The sequence below is a fragment of the Zootermopsis nevadensis genome, unplaced genomic scaffold (assembly GCF_977971745.1).
Source record: "Zootermopsis nevadensis isolate Lab colony 2312 unplaced genomic scaffold, Znev_1.0 Znev_ptg000001l, whole genome shotgun sequence".
NCBI lineage: Eukaryota > Metazoa > Arthropoda > Insecta > Blattodea > Termopsidae > Zootermopsis > Zootermopsis nevadensis.
Window position 1 is genome coordinate 13,747,248 of NW_028259133.1, and position 15,943 is coordinate 13,763,190.

The 15,943-nt window shown below is 33.6% G+C and overlaps 2 protein-coding genes across 23 annotated transcripts in view; both read right to left on the reverse strand.

The window, feature by feature from the left end:
• Window positions 1–1,324: 1,324 nt before the first annotated feature.
• Window positions 1,325–5,433, reverse strand: Srp19 (signal recognition particle 19). 2 transcript variants are annotated; one of them, XM_087343328.1, is made up of 4 exons: window positions 5,263–5,433; window positions 4,639–4,718; window positions 2,039–2,215; window positions 1,325–1,518 (listed from the first exon to the last, which is right to left on the reverse strand). In XM_087343328.1, exons 1-4 carry the CDS (start codon window positions 5,346–5,348, stop codon window positions 1,382–1,384), a joined length of 480 nt encoding a protein of 159 aa, XP_087199454.1. In that variant the 5' UTR covers window positions 5,349–5,433; the 3' UTR covers window positions 1,325–1,381. The 2 variants fall into 2 exon arrangements, with proteins under 2 accessions (XP_087199454.1, XP_087199459.1); XM_087343333.1 differs by having other exon boundaries at window positions 5,142–5,281.
• Window positions 5,434–6,687: 1,254 nt separating this feature from the next.
• Window positions 6,688–15,943, reverse strand: part of bru3 (CUGBP Elav-like family member bruno 3) — a 704,578-nt gene continuing 695,322 nt past the window's right edge. For all 21 annotated transcript variants that reach the window (XR_015533760.1, XM_087343446.1, XM_087343430.1 and 18 more), the window contains one exon: window positions 6,688–13,884. The gene's annotated coding sequence lies outside the window, so the exon portion shown is untranslated. The remainder of the gene's footprint in view (window positions 13,885–15,943) is intronic.

Genomic DNA, 15,943 nt, shown 5'->3' on the forward strand with positions numbered 1-15,943 from the left:
ATTAAAGGGCAGCTGGCATATTTGAATGAAAGAATCAAAATGTTACAGGTTTTATTAGTATTTTATATATGAATATGGAGTTTTTATACTTGCAGAATATGTCCAGAAATCAAAATAATGTACTCACTTTTACTTTACATGGCATTCAGTACTATAAATCTTCATTGTCAATCGCAGTTCTCACAGGCTTTTATAGGTTACAATTTTACAGTGCAGTTTGTCTCAAAATATTATTGCCAAGAGTTTACCCTTGTTTGAATCTCAAAACAGTCTTCGGAACACAATTTATTTTGACACTGTAAAGTATGTTTCTTGACTGCTTGCACAAACTATCAGTTCTGAGGTTCTCACATTATACAGGTAGTTACTGACAGACAATTTTAGAACTCTTAAGAATCAAAATACAGAATGGTAGTGCATCATGGTTGATCCTTAGGTTAGTTACTGATGCTGGGATAACACCTTAAAATAGCCCATGGTGCCTCCTTCCATATCATTATTTACAATGTGTAACCTCTGTAAATTGTCATTAAATAACTTAAAAATATAAATTATTAATGGCCATATTCTTATTGCAGAGGTTATACAGTATTAACTGAACCACTAATTATACAAGACTGCCAACAACACTGAACAATCCAAGCAAAACTTGAAAAGCAATTTTAATTGACATAACCTAATTCCTCTTTCACAAAAGGTATAACAGTTATGCTGCCTTGACTTGGTAGGTAGCATCTTGAAACAGGACACACATGAATGTGAGATTACAGGTCCTTACATCCACAATGAGAAGGAAATGAGATCACGAGTGTTGGATAGGTAAGGATTTGGAAGGGGACAGATATTTAAATGTACTACCTGGCATTTATGTGGATATACTGAGGAAAACCATGAGAAACCTCAGTCAGGATAGCTGATAATATAGTCAAAATTTGAAACAGGTACCTGTTTAATATAAGTCTACAACACTGCAGCTACAATAACCTTTTTAGTGACACAGTATTTTAAACAACTTCCATTAAATCAGTATATTTACTGTGAAGACCATATAACAAATTCCAGGAATTGTATCTTGTAAATATACAGGAGTTCTGACATCTCTTTTTTTATGTAATCCACCCTCCAAATGATTTTTCTCCTCTGCTGTAGCAACTTTATAAATCAAAATTTGGTGAAGCCTTGACAAGAAATAACAAATTTGTAGCTTATGTTCAAACTATTAGCTGCAGATTTAACGCATGTCAAAGGACCTTGTCATAATATATAATGGATTCCTATACATCATGTTGAAACAAATCTCCAGTGTTTTTACAATGAAATATGCTTTATAAAACAACAGTACTTTATTTATATGAATACAGCATTTGAAATCATGACATAATCATCGCCTTCCTTTACCCTTTTTTTTTGAAGCTCCAGAGCCTGACTGAGATTGACCTTGGTCTGAACTTCCTTGTTTTCCTGCACGGGATTTCAGCTTAGGAATTGTTTGCCCAAGATACAGCATCACAGAATCACCTACATACAAATTCATTAAATGTACAATTATATTCCTCATATAATAAATAATTTAAGCTGCACATAACAAAGAGTATAATTTACTATTCTGGAACCCCTGTTTCTAGCATCTTTAATACAAAAGTTTGCTAATGCAATCCTAGTTCTGAAGAACAAACATTCTCTGTCCAGCCTCCTATTATTTAAGTTCCAAAGGAAATGTATAAATATGTGCTACTCTACTGGTTCCTGTTAGATAAACAAGAACTGAACTAGGTTTGTTGCAATTACAATCATATTTATCTTAAAAGAATGCCCTTCCTATGGACTTTTCTAACATTATTCCTTTTTCCTTTGACACGACACCATTTCGGCTAACCTTACATGGTTTTAGTGGTTTTTCTCATTCCCCCCAGGCAACTGCCTTAAATTAGGCCATGACCACTTCCTTCCATGTCCTTTCTGATTCATATATTATCATCCAATCATCAGACAACTTATTAAATAAACCACAAATACAGAAAAAATAAAAACAACTTACGTGAAGGAAAGTCAGGGTTAAGCAGTGTGCCATCATCAGATTTCAACTGGACCCTGATCCGACCACGGTACAGGAGCTCTTTGCTCTTCTCTCTACTATACAACTTGTTTTCCACTCCAACTTTCATTCCTGCTGCTGACAGAACATCTCGTATTTCTTGATGTGTTGGATTTTCAACTGCCTGAATAAAAATAAACATGAGGACATAAAGCACAGCAACTTCTCACAGAAATACAAAGTATAACACTGCAGTTTTGACTCTGAACATTAGAAGGTGGATAATCATACATTTAGTTGATGTCTGTACATGTACAGAGACTGCCACTAGTACCTGTTCAACAGAAGAGCAAGTGCACCTTCAAACCATTCTGAGTGGTGCTCAAAGTTGAAAATGCAAACACCTTTGCCAGGGACCAAACCCACTTTATCCTATCCAGAACTAGTTTCCTAATTCAGATCTCTATAACAGCATTACAATGAGTGTATAGAATTTGGCATAAAATGTCAGTTGGAAAATCTGATCACCTGGAGATCCAAGCATAGATGGAAGAATAATATTAAAGTGGATCTTAAAGAAATAAGAGTGTGGACTGGATTAATGTGGCTCAGAATAAGGCCTAATGGTGGTAATGCTGGGATATTGTGATCATGGTAATAAAGTTCTATTCTAGATAGAAAATTTCTTGGCTAGCTAAGCAATTCTCAGATTCTCAAGAAATATTTTTCTGCATGGAGACAGTTAATTAGAATTTTCTGCCTTATGAACTTCTTGATGATTACAGCAGGCTTAGCTGCCTTTTGCGATCAATACAGTTGTGTTCTGTCTTATATTTGAAGTTCTAAAGGCACAAAATAAAATTCTTGATTTTGATTCATATAATTCTGTTGTATTACCTTTAAATTATGAAGTAACTCTATGGGGCAGAGTCCTTCATGAGAAGAATTTCCAACCTTCATAGAACCTTTAGGTTCATTACCATATTGACAAAAATTTGCTATTAGACACTCCTGAGCCACTTGCATCCTCGCCATGCTCTCACATCCTATTTCTTCAAGATAACGGATTAACAGAACAAAATGACGTTAATATGAATGAGGAAGTTTTCATCTTTACCCATTTGAAACATTAATCAAATGCTGTGTACCAAATTAGATTGAAAAGTTTTACTTTCTATCTCCAGTACATGACAGAAAAGAACACTTCTTGCAGTAAGAAAAAAATTGACAGTGGAACCATGGTTCCGGAGAATTTGACGTAAATACATCTATACGGAAAGGAAGTTTATATATTGGCTTTATTCTAAATATTTCCTTTATACATGCTTTACAATTGAGTAAAGTTTGATTAAGACTTTGCTTATTTAACTTGAATTAGTTACGCTTAAGATGGGTCTGTGGTAGCTGAATGTAATGTAAAGTAATGTAATGAAATGTAATGTAAGGTAAGGTAAGGTAACGTACTGAAATGTTTTATAGGTAACAACAATGCCGAGTAAACACAACGTTTCCTAGGTAACCAGGTTACACTTTTTCGTTTCCCTTTTTTGTTCCACTTTTTTGCCGAATGACCCTTCCTTATAGACGTATTTAAGTCAAAAAGTGCTAGGAAATTCTAAATTCAAACAGATACATATTTCAACATTATTTGGTTAAAAATACAATGAAAACATGCCAGAGGATTAATAGTTCCTGTAAAACAGGAAGCAACAACAAAAGCAATCAGGGGCTTGTTTTCGCTGAAGAAAAGGTCACTCGTATAATTTGTTATAGTTCATGTCATGATGTTGCAGAACATACTGACTTAGGATCTAGGATCTGGCTGCCTCATAATGCACTTACCAAATTCATGGCAGCCATTTTGTGATTTGGTGGGTCGCTCAGAAAAAAAATCACTGTGTATGTCAAAAGTCAATATCTGAATGTAATAAAAATCCTAGTGCATCACCAAGTTTTTCAGGACACGTATACAAGGCTGTAATAACTACATAACAAAACTGAATGGATATCAAAATGACTTATAACAATCAGACTAGCACTAACACGGAAGTTAAAAAAGAACAGCTGCAAAATAATTTTTCACAGCAAAAAGAATACTCTAAATGAAGGTACTGACCCTTTACAAAGGAAAGGTAATAACAATATGGGCAGCATGTATAGCTGCTCAAATGAGAGAAAGGGAAATTTTAGGGTTATGATGACCACCTACCAACCCAGTACAGCTATAATAAGAAATTTATGCCACTGTAGATGATACATTAAATATGTCCAGTACTTATGTTATTCAGTGTTCAATTACAGTAACTTATACCACCGGTAATGATGCGAGTACATAATGATTGGGTATATATAATATTGTACATATACTATCATGCAAACATTATCATTCTACCACTTGCCATTTTTATTCAACAGACTGTACATGAAACAACTACCTTCTCTGTTGCTTCTGCCTCCTCCCTTACCCAGGTAGACCCCACAAGTAGATATAAACAGACATCAGTGCTCCCAGCCCCAATCAGCAATCATTCATTGGCTGACCAAGAGATATATTCTTTCATACCAATTGTTAAGCTTCATAGTAAATTTGTTGTTAAGGATACATGCCTTCTCTTTAGGAATCCTTCTTCCTTCGGCCAATGTCTTCTTGCTGTTTATATATGCTGGATAAATGCAAATCCATCTGTAATAAAAAATAACTCTAACAAATGTTCAAATTACAGTATTCCTTATTCCTTGGAGCCACATTTAAAACTAATTTTATACACAGGCAGATGTAAGCAATACACTGTGTACCAGACTTGGGGAGATCAGTCAAGTGAGTTGGGAATGCACAATCATTGAAGGAGAAGTGTTGCAAAACAGTTGCCATGCTTTATTATATGGACATCTCATAACAGTGTAAGAAATTACCAATATAACATAACAATAATGACTATACCCCATAATAATAGTTATAGCCTGTATCAAAATGTCCATATACAATACTAGACAGTCCACGAAGAAAAGCAGTTAGGAAATTATTAGTTTTGTTTTGAGAAAGCGATAAATACGTAGCAACTGATCTATTCCATCTGTCAACTACAGTAAAAATTATGGATCACACCTGTTTTTAAGGAACAGTAAACACATCGACTTGATCTTACGTAGTTTTAGAGTGAGAACAAGCCACAAAAACAACTAATGCGCACATCTTCCGATTTATAGCTCACATATTAGTATATTACCTCTCTCTATCACTATACTTCTTTTCCGGACTATAACAAGTCGTCATGTTTGCGCCACTACTGCATGATGGGCGCAAAGAGCACATGACAAAAATTAAACTGGAGTGAGCATGACGTCACCTTTCATCCTAATGTTTACTTTTAATAAATACTGTGGTGAATATTTTTCGAAGTAAGCTAAAAGTCATTCACGTAACTTATTTTTTATAGTTATACAAGAAGCTACCAAATTTAATAGAAATCGGCTAAAGGAATACAATAGAATCTCTGCCATTGTTGCCACTTACAAAATCTCCCATCTCACTTCTATATCATAGAAGAATTTACCTCATTAAAAAATTTTCGGCTATTATAACTAACTACCTAATCAACTAGATGGATTACGGAACCCTAAGGTTTATCACCAAATTAACCAAAGCCCTCCACCAGTTCCTGTCCTGGGTCAACAAAATCTAATCGCCTTCAACTTCTTTCTCCCACAGATCCCACTTGATGTTATCCTTCCATCTACGTCCAAGTCTCCCCGGTGGTCTCTTTCTTTCAGGCTTCCCAACAAACACCCAGTGCACACCTCTCACCCCACCCATGTGCGCCACATGCCCGGCACATCTCATCCTTCTTGATTTAATCAAACTGACATTATTGGGGGAAGTGTACAAATTTTTAAGCTCATCATTATGCAGTTTCCTCCATATGGCATCCTCTTCTCTCCTAGGCCCAAATCTCCTCCTCAACACCCTATTCTCAAACACCTGCAATCTATGTTACTCCCTCAGAGTGAGAGACCCATGCAAAACAACAGCCAAAATTATTGTTTTGATTATTTTAATCTTTAATACATGTAAGCAATGTAAGTACTGTATTTATGCTATGATATCCTTTTTAGACTGAATGCTTGGAGATACAAAAGTAATGCTTGTTGGACAAGTACTGAAACAATTCACAAACTTTTTCACTCTACAATGCAGTAATGTATGAGGAAGGACACATACATAAATCAAAAATCTTAACAAGAAGAAGAACATGAGGTTTTAGACTGGATTCAATGAACCTTTGGGTTTCATTAAGGCAGACACTTTTTGACTAGCTAAGCAAATATCAACTTCTCGTGACAGACCCTGCTCAACAAAGTCAATTAGTTGGTAACATTATGAGAATTTGTGCACTTCAACTTTGTCCCTTTGAGCACTGCTATGCAGCCCATTGTTATAAACATAATAAAAATAAGCAACTGTCTGCATAAAAGAATGTCATAGCATATTTTTTTTCTGAACCACCTCTGCATAATTTGTTGATTCCTGTCTTGAAATTTTAGTATTTCAAGAAGGAAAGACAGGTATATACCTTGCAGTGTATGAGAACCTACACATTTTGGGAAATACAGAGTATAGGAATCACACACAGGATTATATGCAAAAGATCCAATTTTTCAGTTTTCTTCTTCAACTTTATTTTTAATTCTGTTATAAAGTTCTTGTCCCTTCTGGGTTGCTGAACAAGTTCTTTTCAGTGAATGGCTTTTAGCTGTTTTAATTTGACCACTCATGAAGATTCAATAATAATAATAATAATAATAATGTTATAATGAATAATAATAAAAAAATCCATTCATATATTTCTAGAAATTATATTCATGTGTTATCATTACTTGTATTACAGATGAATCCCAGTTCATAATTGTTGTATTCTCATTCTTTAAACACAGTCTAAAAGCAAGAAGTAGTGTTCAGCAGCCACAAGAATTGTTCATTAATTAAATAAATGAAACAGATATGCTTGGCCTGTATCTAGCCAGGGACACCCTGAGATACAGGCCTCACGCCCTAGACCTCATGGTCCAGCCCTTCGGATGGTAATTATGGATATATAAATTATGCTATGATTATGATGACTATGTAGGTGAGACTCTTGACTAATGATCAGCTTTTTTTATATATTTATATATTATATAATAAGTTTCTTTAACAGACTAAGAAAGAAAATAACAGGAAGCCAGAGCTTTTATAGATCATGAACAGGATGCCAGATACATGCAACAAATGTTGTTGGCACTAGGTAAAGAATCTGGCAGCCCTTGGTGGCCACCCATCATAGGATCTAACTTTGTACATATATTGTGCATTGTTTATGTGATAATAAGAGCATCAATTCACATCATCTCATACAGTGGCAAGAAATATGACATACCTTTTCATTTTTAATCTGGTGTATTTTGATTTGGTCTCATGTTCAGATATGAGTATCAAGCAAGTCTCCACCTTTGTATGTATCATGGTCTTGAAAGGGGAGACAAGGACGATGTCAATGCCAGCCCTCTATTGTAAACTATTTTCCACAAATATACATTTGTTTGTCAATATGCATGTGTGAGTGACCCATTAAAAACCACACCTGATGCCCTAACTAAACCACACTGTTACATGTATGGTCACCCTGTTTATAAAGTCAAATGAAAAATCTAATGCTGAGACTAGAGTATATTCAATAGTAATGAATAATCACTCCTTTATCAATATGATTACTGTACTTGTTTACTGCAGCACTGATGTAATAATGTCCCAGTCTGCTGTAACATAAGATCATTGCCATTAACTAATCAGATTGGCATGCAAAAGAGGTTCAATATGGCTTGCTTGTATAATGAAGCTCACACCCTTTTTAAAATATTTAATACATGTTTTGGCCTCTTGTTTGTGTACTTTTTTTTTTACTTTTAAACTTGAAGATGAAAAGAATGAAAAGTGTGTCCCCTGCCAAGCAGAGGTCAAAGCTCAACACACTGATATGCTAAATTAGCTGCTGCCATTCTCACACTTTGGTTATCTGTTAGAAGAGTTCACCACAAGCACAACCTAACCTCACAACTAGCATGGCACTTTTTATTTATATATATACTTTCTGTGTATTATATATGACCATGATAAATGAATCATTAATATAAGTTTAATACTGTTTCATGAATGGCCACACTATATTTGCAACAATTATTTGCAAATCATCTTCACTACAACTGGTCACACTTCATATTCAATCACATCTGCAGCTTATCTTCAGTATTTGTTAGAAGTATCAAACTTAAAAACTTTACTGTATGAAATCTTACAGTGGTTCAGAAGAATGTAATCAATAATACTAGTACCATAGCTTCAAAACCTAAGATGATTACAATATTGGGTCTACTGAAGGCAAAGACCCTTCAGTAATAAAAGTATATGACTAGAATTACTTCAATATTCTCTCATATATATTACAATGGTTTTGAAAGACAATCTCCAAAGAAATATGTATGAAACACCTGCACTTCTGCTATGACATTAGTACAGTTGCACAGATTAAAATCAACCACATGTTAACATAGTTTAACATTACAGATTCAAAGATAGGAGAGTAAATCACCATCTAATGACATCTCCTCATTATATTAGTATATTATATATATTTCCATGGTAATAGCATAAGACTAGAAATAATAATATAAAAGACTAAGAACGAAACATTTACCTATGCCAATTTCCATATCAGATTACATAACCAATTCCCCATTGCATTGCCAGATTCCTGTTTCTTAACAAATATTTATGTAACACTTCTTCCAGGTTTTCATTATTTAATAATATTTTTTAAAAAATATCCATTGCTAAAAAAAACTTTGCAAAACGTTGTAGCCTAAATTTGCTAAGAGGTGAAAAGTATTTACTCTTTACAGCATATGAAGTGTAAAATATTCAACTTCCAGAACAAATATCTTCCACAACTTTCCAATTTTCAAATTCCAAAAACCAAGTGCTTGGTCCCAAAAATGAATCAAATATCAATAAAATCTTTTGTCCCTAAGCTACACTCCCCTACATTGCCAATGGCAGCATCTTCACCTCTCAGCAAATGGTTTACAAAGTGAGGGCATGTCTCAATCCACACATCCGCCCAATCCTCCTTGCCTTACAGTTGGCAGCAAGAAATCAAAATATATATATATACTGTATATATTATACATATTTATATTTATATATTATCATAATGGTTATAAATTGCAATAAAGAAGGAACAGGCTAATCTGCCGAGCTTGTCTTATTTAGTCCATGCTGATGCTGCTGCTACTACCAATCAGAGTGAACTCAGAGGAGCGTTCCAGTCAGTTTCAGTCGGATAGACAGACGAGTCTCGTTGCAACACAGTTTTAAGTTGAGACTTCAGTCTTCAGGTGTGCTCTGCTGCACTCATGTCCAGTTTTGTATTTTTTTTGTTTATTTTTATGTTTTGTGATTAATAGCTTAATGTAGCTACAATGTGACTGATACACAAGATGAAGTGGGTTCATACAAATGGTGTATATTATATATATACTACCAGAATTATATTATTATACATAGCATGGATGGCAAATATTGAGTTAAAATTGCATGAAAACAACTCAAAATTTGAACTTTACTAATGAGCAGTTAAATCAAATATGGGATAATCTACTTTATTAATTGGTAAACTAGTTTGGAAACAATCCCTTAGAGAATGTAAACTATATGAAGCTGACTGCCATTTTAACCATAGGTGATCTCACTGATGGCCCAAACAGCACATCCACCATATGTATGTAGTGGATTATGGTCTTTCCTTCCAGCATAAAATATGTATAATAAAAAACTCCACAGAACTTCTGTGGCTCCCCCTGTTGGATCGGCACATATTTCACTAATGCAGCGTCTGAAAAGTGATCACTAGATTTTCTTTGATTCGTGTAAAATCTATTAAGAGAGTACATCTTTTTTTTTTGGTTTCACAGAAAAACATTTACACAAATAATTGAAAAAACATACCCTGTATCCAAGAATCACTTCATAGCAGTGGGGGTTTTTTATTTTCATATCAACAGACAAGTGGAAAAATGTTCTTGCATTCCCTTGTGCTTTCACATCCATTTGTGTCTTTCTGCACCCCCATACAAGTTCGCACTGGTCAGATTATCAATTGCAGATCCATAGGTTATGTTGGTTTCTCTTATTGAAGTCATGTGCACTGAGATCTACATGAAAGGCAGCGCAATAATTGAACTGTTGGAATTGTGAGAGCACATTGTGTGTATGTGTATGTGTATTTTGTGTGTGTGCATGTGTGCGTATATTGAAAGTAAAAGAAAGGAACAGTTAACTTACACTAAGTGTTTTAAACAAATGTTTCCCTCAGTCAAGGAAAGAAAACAAGGACCTCTATGAAGACCTTTGGATTTCTTCACTACTTTTCCAGCTTTACCATAATATCCAGTGCAGATTTATATGCACACAGGATATATGAACAATCAGTACACTAAACGTACAGTCACTAAAGTACAATTCCCTAATGACTATCATGAAACTAACAAAACAAACTTCACTAACCACATATTGGCACCAATCGATAAAAATGACAATAGGTAGCTATTACAACAAAAATAAATATGTATAAAAATGAAAGTCCCATAGATAGGTACTCAATTGATAGATAATTTTATACAGCATATATTATCAAAATATAATTCAATGTATATGTAGCTGGTTGTAGCAAAAGGCTTAGTAAGCTGTCATTAATAAGTGATAACCATGTATAATCCCTTTTTATTTGTTCCTCTTTAGTTTTCAAAAAACCTCAGAGTGAGGCAATAAATAAATAAAGTAATTAGAATCAATAAAAAATAAATGACACCTAAATTACAAATCTCTTTTAACATGTTTACTACATAACTATCTATCTTCTCCAAGCAGCACCATCTGTGTAACTGCACTAGAAATGAGACTAGGAAATAAAACATGCTTGTCCCTTTCCATACATTAAATGCCTTTCCATTGCACATATCCAACATTGAATGCAGCTGATCAGTAAACTTAAGTACAGTATGCTGAAATGTCAATGTTAATCACATTCTTTGAACTTCTTTTTCCAGTTATGTCAATATTCTTTAAATTCTTTCAAAGGGAATGTGTCTGAGTTATTAGAAAACAATCGGAATGCACTAGTTCATTAAAGAAAAGCTCTTTTCCAAATATGCAAGAAAATAATAAAATTAAAGATAAAGTTATATGAAAGAAGAAACTTTAATAAAGATTTCTGGTGTTTGATCTCATATATTTCATGGTTGTTATTAACTGCACTAAATTGCAAAGCTCTCTTAAACAAACAATAAATTACATTAATATTATGTGTTACCTGCATTATACTTTCAAGTTAAACTTGCACCAACAGAAAAATAAAAAGTGTTGATCGTGTTTTGTTCATATTGCACACATACATATCTGCAACATGTCACTGCTCTTTCTATGCGCATACTGGCTTTCAATGCTACAGACTTAACTATAACTCATCTTATCCAATCCCCCTGGGGTTTACTTCTTTAATAAGTTAAATATATATTACTACATCTCCTAGAAATCTACAGCATTTGTTTTCTCTTTGTCCTACCTACTACCATTTTCTGTTGAACAGTTTTTTTTGACTAGATATTATAAATGGTTTCTGTTAGTGAAGCAGCATGTGGTTCACTTACCACAGACAAATGTCAGGCAGCAGGCCCTCAACCAGTCAGTATAGCGAGCAATGGTATATGGAAATATGAAGGAAATGTGTAGGCCATTTGCTATGTGAGTGAGTTTATCTGAGCAGAGTAAAGCAGCAAATTAACAGATGATGGATATATGAAACTATGTGATGTTCTGGAGTCACCTGCTGTCTATTTGTCTCTGCAACCTGAAATGTGAAATCTGAATTTATAAATGATGCAAGTCCCAGGTGTACCAAGTGCTGCTTCTCCATGCAGTAATGTACCATAAGACCCAATCCTGTCCGTCAGTCGGTCGGTCATTCGGTCAGTAACTCAACAAAGACAAAGTCCTTGTTTAAATACACCTCACTTTGGTTTTGTGTTAAAAATAAACACCCTTCAGGATCATGTTTTAAATAATCATGAAACATGAATAAATATTTAATGAAAGGATAAAGTAGAAAAAAAACCCTCCTATTATCTTTGGCTTTCAGGGAATTCCTATGATTATAGATACTAAATGTACTTTATCTCTTGTATGCTCACATTACCTACAAACTACATATGTATGTTTTCATGTTTATGTATGAATAATTTGGTACTTTGGTTATTAATTAATATTCACTAAAATTGTAGTAGAAATATTACATTAGTAATTATTTTGTATCATTTTCATTATAAATATTAGGTATTGTTACACTGTTTCATCTTATAGGTTATTAATTACATACTGGGGGGGGGGGGGGGTTAAAATCGCAGCAAATACCTGTGCAACTTGGCAACGATATCAAGAGTGGTTTACCAGTTGGCTGTTGGCCTCCTCAAAAGCCAAAGTCTTGCCACTAATGAAACAAACAAGTGTTTCTACATACTGTGACATTCAAAGGTGTCATATAACATGCAATGCAGGCAACTTGTGTAGCAATTGAGTGAAACAGATGAGACAGAGTGTCAACAATGTAATCAACATCACATCTTTCAGCATTAAAAATAAATCCTACATATATAATTGTCATATTATCAACATTTCTTTCTGTTTCTTAATTTGTTTATGCACTGTTACAATTCCAAGACTACTGACAGTACATCAAAAATAACACCAAGTTAGTTACATTACTTATTAATTTCTTTTAACTGACAACAAACCACCTGTTTACTTTATGAACAAACAAGAAGACAGAAACAGCCTGTACAGTTTTACACATCATATTTACTCTCTTTTATTCTCATTTAGTAGATAAATCACAGCCCATTTGGAATTTTGGTAAATGCTACACTTTCTTGCCATGCACGTACATGTAGACACATACAGAATATGTGTACTGAATCCCTACTCTGCTGCTGTCATTAGCTTACACCTGGTCTTGGCTTATTTACCATTCTTACGATCTAGAACTGTCTTTGCGATTCAGAGACCAACAGCCAATGCAGCCTTCATAATTCATCTATGCTCATCATCTTAAAGTACTAAGCAAAATGGGTTAAGTCACTCACCTCATTGCAGGTAGTTATCTTGAAATATTATTATAATAAATACTTAAGTTATATTAATAATTGTATATAATAATATGATAAGAATATGAAGCTTTCTTTAAAATCTATTCACTATGCTATGATTTAGTTATCTAGATGACTAATTTGTTCTGTGGGCTGGGGGTCTAACATAATCTGCACCACAATGCTAATACTTTTCAGGAAGTATATGGATAATGATGTACTGCCCTTTCTTGGCAATGGGAAGATATTCCCAGTCATCATTAAGGATCCTTTTTTAGATGTTTGCTAGCAGTGTGTATGTAGAAGAAAGTTATGGTGACTATTGTAGCAGCTGTAGAGCTGTAGAGCTGTAGAGCTGTAGAGTAGTGGTGGGCAAATGTCTCCCATTGTCAGCTTTTGGGAGGGTCAAGACTGCATGCTCTGTCACTGCTACTGCCATTTCTACAGTTGTGAATCAGGGGAAGAGTGACGCCAGACATCCTGTAGGACTCACTGTCAGTGATGTCATCGGAAGGAAGCTTGGTAGCCCTGGATGTATTCTGGTGCTGGATGAGATGCTGACATCGTGACGTATTATGATTGGTCTCTTGTCTTGCACCACACAAGGCTAACTGAAAAATCTGATTTCATTCATATAGTCAGTATAGAATGATGAGTATGATTCAATGTAATCAAGAAATTGAATTGATTCAAAGGTAATTTTTGGTGCAGGTGATGAAAAACACAAATGATAGTAATATGTACTGCAGATCTGCAAATAATATTAAACATTAATGTGTGTCTCATAATCTAAAATTCTATGCTCTGTATTTATTACAGTTTATGTTAGTACCAACCTAAATATACATGAAACTGGAGAATGTCCTCTTTCTTTTGATTTACATGTTTATTCAATTATTAATGTGGAGATTAATTAATAAAGTGTTACTGAAAAAGAAATGTATCACTGGGTGCTATAGTGCCTACAGGCATGTAATATGGCATTTTGATATACAGTTACGTGATAATCTTATTCATATTATGTAATGGACTGATTCAAAATGCATAATTTGTGATTATTATGGCCATACATCATATCACAACTACATATTGTCATTTACAATAATATATGCAAAATAAAAACAAAAATTCTGGCAAAAGACAATAATTTATTTTGGAACAAGGGCAGTGAGATTCAGAGACTTTCTGCTACACTTCAGATTACAAGGTACATGTTCAGAAAGACTAATGGGGACTGTTTTGTAAACTATTTCAAGTGATTAACAAAATTAAAATATATTCTGATTTATATTTTACTGACCTATGGTTTTTAAATTGATAACATGTATGTTTCAATACATACAGCTAGTTTTCAATTCCAGTGTGCCCCTGACATACTGAAAGGATGATTCACAAATTAATACAAGGAGTGAGTTTAAGGTTTTTAAAAGACATTTGTTCAAATTATAATATTTAAAGCAAGTCAATGGACACATTAATGTATATGAAAAATCTTGATAACTTATACACGGTTTTAAATGGAAGTACAACTGCAACTTAAGCATTTAATTTCAGAGGCATACTACAAATTGAAGATGCAAACTTAAGTCACTTAACTTTACAAGATATACTCAAGAAGGAATGCTTTTAATTTGGAAATATTTAGTCTTTTCTATTAAAAATGTTGAAAAGTATAAAGACTATTACAAATCTATACTATTTGTATTATATTATTAATTATTTTGAATCATTGAATTATAAAGTTCAAGTTTACATTTCCATTTATTATTCCTGTATATTCGCAACAGGTATGTATTACAGGAAGTTGTCATTTTATGGACATTATCCATCATCTTGGTTTTGTTATAAAACAACACCTTAAGTATGATGTCCAAAAAGCTACAACTTATTTCCATTAGTGCTTCTCATCACTTGCACCCACCTGCTTCCATAGTAATAAGGAATCCAATTTCCCATTTTCCATTTAACATTTTTACCAGGGAAAATTAGCATCAGCTGCAGTTGGTGAACAATACATAATTAAAAATAAACTGTCATACTAGTTGAGTAATTAATATGATTAATAGATGACAGAATTACTTATAAGTACATAAATACTGCAACAAAAATAATCATGTAGAGAGGAAAAGGGATAATTCTTTAGAGAAGATGTGCCATTTCTTGGACCACATGTTCCAAATAAAATAGGCTATGAGTTAACACTTTTAAAATTTAACAACTGACATAACAAATCATATGTAGAAAATATTATTTTATGCAGCAGTAGAAGATTAAATCACTCTCCCATCTATTAATATTAATGTACTGGGATTTGTTTCTTGGTTTCCTATAAGGTTACAACAATGTTGACAATACTGCTGTTCCTTTTCTGGTCAGATTAGACAAAGTAATTTGTCTGTATGCTAAACTGCAGTTAAAACTGAATTATTGAGAAAAGAAAAGTGAAAATTCTTTTCTGTGCAAATAAGGCAATGAATTTATGTTGTGAAACTGGAAGATTACTAGTGAATACATGTTTCTCATATCTGTTTGCAAAAAATGAGATCGTAACTTAAAAGAATATAATTAAACATACAAAATTATTTTCTAAGACTCTGTCAGAGCCTGAAGAAATTTGTAGTCATGCATCTTCTTACTGCTACCATATGCTATATAATTTCAAGAGTAATACTTGTCTGG

What these genes read in the sequence shown, in the direction of transcription:
- Srp19 (XM_087343328.1), bottom strand. Translation starts at nt 5,348, where the DNA reads ATGTGCTCTTTGCGCCCATCATGCAGTAGTGGCGCAAACATGACGACT. An exon ending in AAGTATAGTGATAGAGAGAG is followed by an intron (nt 4,719 to 5,262) that starts GTAATATACTAA and finishes TTTTTATTACAG; the next exon opens with ATGGATTTGCATTTATCCAG. An exon ending in GATTCCTAAAGAGAAGGCAT is followed by an intron (nt 2,216 to 4,638) that starts GTATCCTTAACA and finishes TTATTCAGGCAG; the next exon opens with TTGAAAATCCAACACATCAA.